The sequence below is a fragment of the Sesamum indicum genome, linkage group LG9, assembly GCF_000512975.1.
Source record: "Sesamum indicum cultivar Zhongzhi No. 13 linkage group LG9, S_indicum_v1.0, whole genome shotgun sequence".
NCBI classification, from domain to species: Eukaryota; Viridiplantae; Streptophyta; class Magnoliopsida; order Lamiales; family Pedaliaceae; genus Sesamum; species Sesamum indicum.
Window position 1 is genome coordinate 6,257,313 of NC_026153.1, and position 13,087 is coordinate 6,270,399.

Consider the following 13,087-nt stretch of genomic DNA (forward strand, 5'->3'; position numbering starts at 1 on the left):
TATAGGGGATATTTGTAAACAATAATTAAATCTATGAGGATATTAGTAAATTTTCAATCGATTGTGAACTACATGTAATTATAAAAAATTTCAGTAGAAGTCGTTGTAATTTACCCTACACAATCAAGCACATATCATACATGTGCATATTGTAAATTTTTATTATATTTATTTAATTAATTAAGAAAGAGTGAAAGTAAAAATACTAATAAATCAAAATTGAAAAAGGGACTAGTTTGAGTGTGAAGAAATAAAAAAAATACTGATAGGTCTTATTGGTTAAGTTGATAGTTATTTTGTAAAATAAACAAAAATTATTCTAAAGTGTTTTATTCCTGAAGCATTTCAACAAATGAGAATTATGAGATAGTTACTCTGTAAATCAATAAACAATATATGAATACGCGGCAAAATCAGTATTTAGCGACACATACTTAAAAATAATATATCTTATACTTTCTTAATTCACACTCTCTATGCTTCTGTAATTTATACGAATATTTTTATCAGCGTTCCCCTTATTACATAAGCATTTCATATCTAGATCGTTCAAATATTTCATACTTCTCTTCACACAAAACAAGTATAGGGATAATTACAAACTCTTCTCCTGTAGTTTGTTTGGTGTAATTATACAAAGATTTTTTGTGGTTTTGAACAATTACATATAACACCCCTGAAATTTGCTTCCATCTAACAAATAAGTTTCTATGTTAGTTAAAAATCAGTTAATTTATTGGTATTAATGAAAACACTGAATGAAAACTGATAATTGCCCTTGATTGACTTATTGCAAGTCAAATATTTTTTTCGGACTAAACTACCCTTATAGCAGTAAAAATATACCTCATCACATACATTAATGCGTGAAGATGCATGAGAGTAATTTGATCATCAAAAAATTATTTGACCTGCAATAAGTTAATAATAAATCAATCAAGGGTAAATATATATTTTTTTTCTATTTTTTTTTTGTTAATAGCAACAATTTAAATGAATTTTGACAAATTGACGAAATTATTTGTTATACGGAAGCAAATCCCATGGGTGCTATATGTAATTTTCTAAATCATAGATGCTCTAAATATACTTACACAAAACTTCATGAGAGGAGAGTGTAATTATCACAAAGGTATAATTATATTTTATTGATCCAATATTAGTAGAAGTTGGTTCATAAAACTCAACTAGAGCTCCATTTAGCTCGAGTTGTATCAAGTTGAAACAAGATTTTCACCTAGAGCTTATAGCATGCATTTTAATATGTATCTGAAGAAAAATAAAGAAAACTCGTAAATATTTATTTTCTTAGTTTACATGTTAAAAGCAATATGTCCACTCAACTAATAAAAAAAATATAAAGTTGTATAAGTATAATTCAAATTATGTATTTGTTACGTGTAATAGATTTACTTTATTTTTTACACATAATAAGAAATTACTCACAAGAAAAATATATATATATAACAAAATTTTGAATTTTTGGCAAAAGTAATGTGTTCGGCAATCTATGCATTAAAAGCACATGGTTTCAACATGTACGTAATCATCGCTCAAATAAAATATTATTTTACCATAAATTTTCAAATTTGATACGACAATAATATCAAAAACACATGTTGGGTTGCTTGTTCATTAGTTGCAACACACTCTATCGTTGCCACAAATTGAGGTGATACGCCTAGTTAATTTTATTAATATGCTTGTGCAACAATTCTTTTTGTGCAAGTAAGTTGAATTATTGTAAGAATAATGTCTCGCACAACCATAATAGTTAAGACGGCAATTACATTTCAAGAAATATTAAGCTATTATATATGAATAACTTGATACCATACTCGACTTTATTGGTTAGCTTGTGCCTGCAATTTATAATTAAAGGAAATAGAAATAAAAAACTTGTATTTTGTGGCACAAAATATAGGGTAAGTTCATACTTTATTATTATTTTTGTATCATCCATTCTTTTTTATTCATCTAAAATAAGACGACCTGTGGTTTTGTTGTATTCCATTTTATACTATAACTAATTAAAAGAATTATATAATTTTAACTAATGAAATATGATTTTTATGGTTACTAGCAAAAGTTTTGTGTGCACCATAAATGCAACATATTAAATTGTGGTTCAAAATGTTTAGAGATTTTCAAATCTCAACAAAAATATGGATAAATTACAAAAAATTGCAACAAATAAAAAGTTAGAAGTAAATATAAACACTTATTTTGCAATATGGGCATGTAAATGGTACCAAGAAGTGATAAAGTCTAACATCGATGTGTACATTTAACATTTAATTTTTATAAAAATATGTGATGAAGGTATAATTTATGAAAATAAAAGATCAATTTATGTAGAAATGATATCATGGTTACGACGAGCTCGCGCATATTCGAATTGAAATTAGGTTTAGACCGTCCATATGCGACCCAAATAAATAAGTCATGAACCCCGCGATTTTTATTTTCCCCGCAGTAGTAAAGATGGCGGGAAATCTCTCGTAGCACACACGCTTTATGCTGCAAGGCTAACACGGTCCCGCCACTCTACTCGTCTATTTTCAAAAGAGTTGGAATGCGTTCTATTCTAGGTTTTCCAATTTTCTAAATTCTAAACCCCTAATTTGTCTCCGGGGGTTTATGCTGAATTCAGGTCAGCCAAATCCTCTGAAACACAAATTGAGTTTCAATAGCTTTGTTTTCTGTTCCGATTAGGGTTTTCCAATTATGACAGTGATGGGAAACAAGGCGACGGAAGAAATCATTTCGACTGTGCGGTCGATTGTCGGCGCGGAGTTTTCCGACATGGACATAATTCGAGCTCTTCACATGGCCAACAACGACCCGACTGCCGCAATTAACATCATTTTCGACACTCCCAGAAGCTTCAAGAAACCTGATTTTTCTAAGAAGTCTGAGACTTCAAATAGCAATGTAAATGCAGAGCCTCCAATTAGCGTGGCTAGTGTAAAGCAGAATGTTAGTGGGGTTAAGGATTCTGATTCTGTCTTGAAATCAAACGGGAGTTTGAACGATAGGATTGGAAGAAACCAGGGTGAGGGAAATGATAATACAGACAGCGGGGTGGCGAAAGAAATGGGGAGTGAGTGGTGGTTTGTGGGAAATGGTGAGGTAGCGGGGCTGTCCACTTGTAAAGGAAGGATCTTGAAGCCTGGCGATGCTGTGAACTTTACTTTCCCGGTTGAGAAAAAGTTGACAATATCATCACCTGGGAAGTTAGCAGGTGGACGAGGCCGGCAGGTGGCAACATGCTCTGAGATTGTAAGGTTTTCTACCAACGCTGGTGGAGAGGTACTGCAGATTATCTTTTTCCTGACTGAGTTTGCTATTAGCTTCCATGAATATATTTCTGCGCTTAGGTCTTTGTATGTTTAAGGTCTTTGCTTGGTATATACTCTAATCAAAGTACATATACTTTGCTTTCTAAAGAAAGTGTAGATGATATTCAGTGGATGATTTAAAAGATAATGAATTCTGGGGTGCCAGTTCCTCAGTTGCTTCACTTTGATTGGTCAATTAACATGTTTTGGAATGTCAGTCTATGCTGGTGGGAGCAATTTCATATTGACCTAAATAAAAGATAGGCAAAACTTCACTTTTAGTACTGTAACTATAAGGGTGTTACACTATTCGTCCTTTATCTTTTAAATAAACACATTTAGTCCTGTAATTTAGATATTTTTGACACATTTAGTCCTGTAACTATTGACAAAACAAATTTGGTCCTGTATGTATTTTACTAGAAAGCATTTAGTCCTGTATGTTTAACAAGTGCGACACTTTTAGTCCTGCTGCTCCCGAAGAAAAAAACCAGTGGCTGGAAAAAAGTTTAGTGAAATGCACGTGCAGCTTTGTGGGGTTTTCACCTACTTAATGTTATTTCTCACAAGAAAAATACACACATCCTCAACATCCTAAACCCTAATTTTCTCCCAGAATTTCCAATTTCTACTTAATTACCCTAATTTTTCTCCCAAATTCCCCGCTAACTCTCTTCTTGAAATCCCCTCCGCAACATTGTTCAAAATTGCAAGCTTCCTATCCTCCGTGTCTTTGGTTATGCGCTCCAAATTCTAATCAAACAGATTTCTCTGTGTTTTTTTCACTTGATTTGCATAGATTTGAAGAATTTTGTGGATTTTTTGTGTGTTAGTCTTGAGGTATCTCATGCGTAATCATTTGGGAGTTTGGAAAAGTAGGGCTGAAATGAGGAATTAGGGTGGGGCTCGTGAAATAAAAAAGTCTGATAGTGTTTGGTAATTAGTGCGTGAAAACACGCGCTTTTTCTCCGGTATCATATCTCACTCGCCGTTAAAGCAGTACAAGACTAAATGTGGTTTAGTAAAATACATATAGGACTAATTTGTTTTGTCAATAGTTACACGACAAAATGTGTCAAAAATATCTAAATTACAGGACAAAATGTGTTTATTCATAAGATAGAGGACGAATAGTATAACACACCTATGGTTACAGGACTAAAAGTGAAATTTTGCCTAAAAGATATGCCACCACTTGAAAGTTTTGAGCACCACGATGCAATGATCTTACGTGATTATTGTATCAGAAGACTTAAAGGTTGTATATGCCACTTCAGCAAATCTTGCACGCAAATCTAATATTAATAACATGAAGGGTGTTGTGGCTTATCTTGTTGAAAAATGTGGGCAATTTGCTAGTTGCATGGTATAACATTGCAAGGAGTCTTGCAGATTGGTCGTATTCCAAATGAATGGGCTCGGTGTCTTTTACCTCTTGTGAGGGATAAGAAGGTCTGTCTTCAGGGGTACTGCAAATCTGCTCCTCCTGTACTGGGGATCATGGACACCGTTGTATTAGCTATCAGGTATTTTGCTGATAATTGGAGTTTGTTCCTAATCCACATCTTTGTGAGTGAACATATGGCCACATTCTGCAACTGTGATTCAGTTTAGTACTAAATAATACTTTGACGTAGTAAATTTATTTTCATTTTGTGTTCATGGTGTAGCGTTTACATAAACAGCTCCATGTTCCAGAAAAGCCATCGAACTTCACTTAAAGCATCCAGTAATTCAGCAGAAGAGTCAATTGTTCATCCGCTTCCGACTTTATTCAAATTGCTGGGACTTGTTCCTTTTAAGAAGGTGGATGCGCCTTCTATTCCTAAATATTGGATGTTTGAGTTTACAAAAGTTGATAATCTACATAATGTTCCAATGCCGAAAATTTGATGTGTTTAGCCTTAATTGATGTATGCTGACATCATCCATAATGTAGTTTGTTCATTTGTGCAGGCAGAATTTACTCCAGGAGATCTGTACACAAGGAAGAGGCCTTTGCATGATGAGGTACAATGAGCATGGACAGTGGATGTTTAAATGCAATGAGCATGGATCTTAGTATTTTCCTTTGCATCAACAGGATAGCTCTGCTTTACCTTCATCCTTGCTGCATATAAATAAGTTGAAGAGTTCATCTTCTGAGAATGCAAATTATGTTGAAAATGAGGAGTCAATTTCTGACAATGATCTTGACAATATTGTTGGTGTTACTGACAGCTCAGAGTTAGAGGTAAAGGAATTTGAAATATCTCTTCTGCTTCTTGTGTTATCTTTCTGTGTAATGTATTCTATTTTCCTTTTTTTTAGGAGATGGAACCTCCTGGTACCCTGCTGTGTGAACTTCGGCCTTACCAGAAGCAGGCACTTAATTGGATGATCCAGCTGGAAAGGGGACACTGTGTTGATGAAGCTGCAGCTACTCTGCACCCATGTTGGGATGCTTACCGCCTTGCGGACAGGTATGTGAAGCTCCCCACGCTGTGATCAATATTCTCTATTTTGATTGGATTTTGCATTGACAAATGGATTTATTTGTTTACAGCAGGGGAATGGTTATCTACGTGAATGCCTTTTCAGGTGATGCAACGACAGAATTCCCAAGCATGCTTCAAATGGCTAGAGGAGGAGTATGTTGCTAGTTTTACTTATCGTGTTTCATCTGTGCCTGTGTTTCTTTGTATTGGTGTTGCCATGCATGAACAGAGAATATATTGTAGATTCTGGCAGATTCTATGGGTCTTGGGAAGACTATCATGACTATATCTCTTCTTCTCACACATTCTGAAAGAGGTGGATCATTGAGTGGTGCATCTGCTAGCCAGTCTTCCAGTGATAACTGCAAAGCGAGCTTGAGTTCAGATAAATCTCCAGTACCTCCTAAAAAAGCACCAAAGTTTGCTGGTTTTGAGAGGCTCGTGAAACAAAAAGCCTCGCTTGTTGGTGGTGGTAATCTCATTGTATGCCCAATGACGCTTATAGGGCAGTGGAAGGTATAGTTCTCTGTGCTTAAATTGTGTTTCGTGATAAATGAGTTAAAGTGAAATAGGCGTTATCCATATATGGGTGTTGACAAAAATCACTTGGATTGAATGTTAGCTTTCTTTCCTTCTTAGACAGAGATTGAAACTCATGCCGAACCTGGAGCTTTGTCGCTTTATGTTCATTATGGACAAAATAGATCAAGGGACGCCAAATTTCTAGTACAAAGTGACGTTGTACTAACTACGTATGGAGTGCTAGCTTCAGAATTTTCAACAGAGGTACTCTGCATAATAATAGGTCAAGTAGCTTAGAGGATGTCTCATCCTCTCTCGTTGGTGCGCTTGTGTATACTTAATTGGAACATCAAGTGACATTGTTACACAGCTCTTGCTTCAGTATGCTTCCGAGGTATGCTGATAGATACCTGATCCTCATCGTTCTTTTTGTAGAATGCAGAGGATATTGGGGGTTTGTTTTCAGTTAGATGGTTTAGAGTGATTCTTGATGAGGCACACACCATAAAATCATCCAAAAGCCAAATTTCTATGGCTGCCTCTGCTCTTGCTGCTAATTGTCGCTGGTGCCTTACTGGCACACCTATCCAGGTAAATGATTGATGTTGTTAGCTCTGCATGTTCAGTGAATGATTTCACTACAAATCAGCTTTTACGTTGATTTATATTTTTTTTTCCTTTTGTCCTTGAAATACTAATATCAAATAAGTTCAATACATTTTGGTTATATTTCTGATGACTTCTTGACGGGATTTAATTTTGCAAGTTCTTGTACATTTTGCTATGCCCTTATATATAAAGCTATGCTATTCGTACGCTGAGAGAGTAACTTCATGGTTTCTTTGTCTGTACATTAACTCCTAAAATATTTACACGTACCAACTCAATGGCACATGATGTGTGATAGTTGTTTCCTATCACTTCCACTTCTCAGTCTATTGCACAAATATTCATTCTTTTGCCTTGTTTCTTCAATTCTTTTTAGCTCCTTTCTGGTCAACCACATTTTCTAATCTAACTACTTAAAATATTTTTCCTCACTTACCTTTTCAAACAAACAAATAAAGGCAGAAAAATTTGCATAATTTAACAAACAAATAGAAACTAATTTCAAATATAGTTTAATAAATTCAGCAATAGGGAGTGAAGAGCTGATTCCATTTCAATGAATTGTGAAGAGATTTACTGCTCTTAAAGTATCTTTAAGTTAGGATATCAACTACACTGGCATAAATGATTTCCAGTTGTCAAGCTGCTTCTATTGTATTGATAAGATCTCTTAATATTTCTTTAGTATCTGGCCGCAGCTATCAGTTATAATTCAAAAGTTGTGTAGTTCAGCCTTTAGTATGACCTTAGTTATTATTTACTAACTTGTTTATGATCCTTTTTTAATATTTATGCTATGCCGTTAGTTTGGTGATGGGAGATAGCTTATATCAATTTCTTCACCATCAAAGTTATGTTTCTATGGCAATTCCTTGTAACAGAATAACTTGGAGGATCTTTATAGTCTTCTTCGATTTTTGAAGATTGAGCCATGGGGAAGCTGGGCGTGGTAAGGTGCTAATCCATCTTTTGCATAAATTCAGTGATCTGAAAGTATTTTTATTTGGACTGCTATTAGATAAATCTGGAGATAGTAAGAGTGTCCATGATAAACCCTTATAGGTCCTGTTTTTGTGTTACAACTACTTGAATAATTTTGTGGAGATCCTTGAAGTATATCAGCTTAGGATGATTTTAGTGCTTTATAAAATAATTTTCTTTTCTTTCCCCTGGTACAATAACATGTATATATTCAATAACAAGAATTGACTATTTCATTTGCCAGTAGATATATTCAGAAATTGAAACTGCACTTCCAGGAAGATTCTTAAGGATAGCTTGAAAATATTGACATTCTTTATCATGCTGTAGATTGATGTTATCTCTTGGCAGTTGGTGTTCAACAATTTTAAGGCCACGGAACATGAAAATTCAACGGCATATGCTAGACAATAATATGAAACAAATATATACTTTCAGAGGCAAATGGGGGGAGTGTGCTGTGTTTTACTTGATTATGTCCATGTTGTGTGACCATGCATTTGGTTTGATAACCTCAATTCTTCGGATTCTATTTCAGTGTTTGTTTCATTGTGCTTGAAATTATCAAGCTTACTTGTACCCAGCTAAGTTGTTGGATTCTGTTCTCAATCTGGAGATGATCGTGATGTCTTCAATCTTGGCTTGCAAGATATTTTTTCATTTATACCCGTTTCTAATTGCTTGCACAACCAGTAACTGCTGTATCTTTGTTAAGACAGCACTGACTTTTTCTCCATTAGTATTGCATTTTTAAGTGTTCTCTTTAGGTAATCAGGAGCTATTGCAACTTTAGCTTTATTTTCTTCCACTTGAACATCTACTCCTTAAAATCTTAAAAAGATGAAGAGCTTCCAGGAAAGAACCCTACAGTAGATTGACCAGGGCATGTGGTCTTCATTTGCCACTGTTTTTGCATCCAAGTTATTGTACTGTACTAGTTCATATCATCTGGACTACGCACATCTTCCCATCCTTTTTTCTATTGAATAGCTGTTTGTTCTTAAGTATGGCCTTTTCTACCCGTCAATGATGGAAGTCGCTTTACATGCTAACTAATTCACGATGCACTTGATATTGTTCTTAAACGGCGGTCTCTGTTTAGATGACATTGGTTGAATTTCAATAAATGTACCATGGTATGATAATTTGCACTTTTAATTAATTCTCTAGGTGGAACAAGCTAGTGCAGAAACCTTTTGAAGAGGGTGACCAGAGGGGATTAAAGTTGGTCCAATCTATTTTAAAGCGAATCATGTTGAGAAGAACTAAGTCTAGCACAGACCGAGAAGGCAGGTGGGTATCTTGAAGCTATCCTTTTGATTGTTTGTTTGTTTTGTTTCTTTTTTCACCCTCCTGGTCCCCTCTATTTGCCTTTTACTTACTGTGGTTGTCTTTGGGATTTTCTTTTATCCTTATTGGTCAAAGGCCAATTTTAGTTCTGCCACCTGCGGACGTTCAAGTGATATATTGCAGTCTTACTGAAGCAGAGAATGACTTTTATGAAGCATTATTTAAGAAATCAAAGGTATCAATTTACATTATTCTGTATGTGGAACTTACCTTTGGTATTACTGCTTCACTTAAAGTTTTAATTTTTCCATCTTTAGGTGAAGTTCGATCAATTTGTGGAGCAAGGCCGGGTTCTTCATAACTATGCTTCAATTTTGGAACTGCTTTTACGTCTTCGTCAATGTTGTGATCACCCATTTCTTGTTATGAGGTAAGGATATCGCTTTTAGGCTCTAGCCTAATTTTTTTTGCATCAAGCTATCATTATATATTTCATCCTTGATTATCTCAGAAGTTATATACCCTGGTCGTCCCAAATTTATTGCTCCTATTTCCTTTCTACCTCCTAAAATAAAACTTCATTCCGTAAGATGAAACTTCACTTTCCAAAAGTATCCTCTCATGTAAAATAGTGATTTGACACTACTAGTTCTAACCATTGCTTTAGGACAATAGTGTAAAATTACACAGCGCTTTCATCTTTTTCCTACTCTCGCCTAAAACTCTGTATTCGGCACTTTGGAAGGTGGACTCTATAGATCATTAAGGAAAACCAAGTTACGTGTGACAATAAAGTAGTAAACCATGTTACCTATGGCTTGTGGCATTCTGGAGTTCTGTCAATTCACATTCTCATCCTGGGATGTTTCAGATGTGTTTCTTATTCATGGTACATTACCTTTTTTCGCCTTGTAGTATTGATGGGCATGCACCCACATCCATGACTCATATTTGCACATATAATCTTTTAGTCGGATATAAGGTACTCCAATGTATACGTACGTACATATATGTAGATACAGTAGCGCACACACACATTTATTACTGGGTCAGTTCTTAGTTTCTGCTTGTGATTTGGTTCTTTATATGTCCAGTCGAGGCGACACTCAAGAGTACTCTGATCTGAATAAACTCGCCAAACGTTTCCTCAAGGGTGGTGTGGACAATGTCGGTGGCCAAACTAAAGAAGCACCATCACACGCTTATATTCAGGAAGTCATGGATGAGTTACGCAAAGGGGAACAAGGAGAATGTCCAATATGCCTAGAAGCTTTTGAAGATGCCGTGTTGACACCTTGTGCTCATAAATTATGCCGAGAATGTCTTTTAGCAAGCTGGAGGAACTCTACATGTGGCCTTTGTCCTGTTTGTAGGTAGTAATGTGCTGTCTTACATAATCCACTAACTTGTATTTCTTTACTATCGAGGCCAGAGAGAAAAGTGAACAGCTGAACAGTGGATAGCTATATGTTAAACAGTTTCGAAAATGTATCTGAAGAAGCATTGACTTGTAAGAAAACTATATTTGAATTCCTGATGCCTAGCATTGTCTATTTCACAGGAAGACCATCAGCAAGCAGGAGCTTATCACTGTCCCAACTGATAGTCGCTTCCAGGTTGATGTTGAGAAAAACTGGGTTGAGTCATCCAAGGTTTCTGCTCTTATGCGTGAATTAGGATATCTACAGTCGGTGGGCTCAAAAAGTATAGTCTTCAGTCAATGGACTGCCTTTTTGGATCTACTGCAGATTCCTCTTTCTCGGTAACATTTATTTCATTTATTCTAGTTTCTAAACATGAATAATATACTTATGCTGTGTGTTTCTACATTATGCATATTATTATGAGTGAGGTTTTGGTGTCTCTCAGGAGTTGCCCTTGCTGGTGTATATGAGACAGTGTCAATATTCAATTTTACTTTGAAACATGAGTTAGCAAAATAATACTTTTGTTCCGGGCTCCTGGGAAAGGGTATTGGGAATGATATATTTTGTGATGCAGATATGAAATAAATCTTAAAATCTCCATGCAAGGTGGTGCACTGCTGGCTCCAGTCATTGTCTCTGCTTCTTTTAAGCAACTTCTATCATTCAATTGTTCTTAGCTACTTGTATACCTTCAGTTCATATTCACCTCCCCACCCCCCCGGATTCTTACTTCAGTCTAGCGTATCTCTCTATGTTTCTTGTCTTTCAGATTAAAATGGAAATGATATTCTGACTTGCCATGTTCATTTCCAGGAGCAACATTCCATTCCTTAGGCTTGATGGAACCCTAAACCTGCAACAGCGTGAGAGAGTGATAAAGCAATTCTCAGAGGAAGATAACATCAAGGTGTGCCAAATTTTATCTCCCCACCTCGCTTCCACTTAAAGGAATTACAGGAGGCATGGTCATTCTGATATTTGCTGTTTAACAGGTCTTACTCATGTCGCTGAAGGCTGGTGGAGTTGGAATAAATCTCACTGCAGCATCTAATGCTTTTGTCATGGTAAAGCTTCAGATATTTTAAGACTCCTGCACTATTATTTGGTGTGTTCCCTATGCATGATGATATAACTTGTGGGACTGCATTAGCAATTAATACAAGTAATTATGATCACCTCATTAGTTTAGTAAGACGATGGTTTGCTAGGGATTGATATCATCACTCTTCCTACTAAGAATATAAAGATTTAATGCTGCGGCCTACCTTCAATATATTGTAGGATCCATGGTGGAATCCAGCAGTTGAGGAACAAGCAGTCATGCGCATTCACCGCATTGGTCAAACTAAAAGTGTGATAATCAAACGGTTTATTGTGAAGGTAAGTTTTCCATGGACAAGGACCTATTCTTCTTTGTTCAGTTACGTATTTCCAACCATATCATTCTGTTATGTAACTGAGAAAAAAAGTCTATCTTTATGTTGCTTTTGATAATGGGATCAGTTTATGTGAAGATTATCACATGACAGGGTACCGTTGAAGAAAGAATGGAAGCAGTCCAAGCTAGAAAACAGCGACTGATATCTGGTGCTCTAACTGACCAAGAAGTTCGAACTGCACGTATAGAAGAACTTAAAATGCTCTTCACTTAGACCCTGCTCTTGATTGACATATCTTACAGTATCAAATGATGAAACACTCTTTTCCTTCTTGGGGACTTTAGCACAGTCGAGAGATGCACGCCTCATCACTGAATCTCCATTTGCTGAGAGGATATTGTCATTGGACATTGGCCGGACTGATTTCATATTCTATCAGGAGCGACCTTTGGGATTTTACTGGAAGCTTGTGACGGGTAATATTCTTTGAGAGAGCGGCTTGGTAGTGAGAATTATTCTCCTCAGTATGTAAAGACATCACCGTGGAGAGAGTTTCCACACACTGAAGATTCCGCACCGGTGATCAAACAGGTTATATCTTCCCGGGGAGCAATAGTTGGGGTTGAATGACCTATTTACTTGATTAACTGTATCATTCTTTTCTTGTAACTATGTGGTCTCATCAGCAGTTAAGCCGGAGAAAATTTCCCACTCACACCAATCAGTTTGGAATGTGGCAAAGGATTTCCCTCCTTAAGCTAACAAAAGGCGCCCTGAGCATAGAAAGGCTTTATGCAGGACACCATCTTCAGTTTCTGGATTTACTTTCAGAGAAGTTGATCTTGACAATTAGAATCGGACAGGCATTGTACGTGCATATTTATCATTCTTATCAGCGTTAAATGCGACGGCCTTAACAATAAAAATATTAAGGGGGTGAACTTTTTTCATTTTAAAGGAAAAGTTTAGTCCAGGTTGGGTTTTGGCGAATTTATAATTATATGATAAATTATGAAAAATAAATTTCCCCTACTCCTTCCTCTCCTTATTTCTTGTGACCA

At 35.9% G+C, this 13,087-nt stretch overlaps 1 protein-coding gene across 5 annotated transcripts; it reads left to right on the forward strand.

Moving 5' to 3' along the window:
- LOC105170781 (putative SWI/SNF-related matrix-associated actin-dependent regulator of chromatin subfamily A member 3-like 2) lies at positions 2,504-12,556 on the forward strand. Of its 5 annotated transcripts, XM_020696684.1 has the most exons (21): positions 2,504-2,988; positions 3,085-3,312; positions 4,734-4,867; positions 5,012-5,147; positions 5,298-5,351; positions 5,425-5,574; positions 5,652-5,803; positions 5,887-5,971; positions 6,062-6,334; positions 6,458-6,623; positions 6,783-6,931; positions 7,831-7,898; positions 9,101-9,223; positions 9,356-9,455; positions 9,538-9,650; positions 10,315-10,593; positions 10,782-10,982; positions 11,461-11,554; positions 11,640-11,711; positions 11,929-12,027; positions 12,177-12,556. In XM_020696684.1, exons 1-21 carry the CDS (start codon positions 2,728-2,730, stop codon positions 12,297-12,299), a joined length of 3,060 nt encoding a protein of 1,019 aa, XP_020552343.1. In that variant the 5' UTR covers positions 2,504-2,727; the 3' UTR covers positions 12,300-12,556. The 5 variants fall into 5 exon arrangements, with proteins under 5 accessions (XP_020552343.1, XP_020552340.1, XP_020552341.1 ...); XM_020696681.1 differs by having other exon boundaries at positions 2,504-3,312; XM_020696682.1 differs by having other exon boundaries at positions 2,504-3,312; positions 5,890-5,971.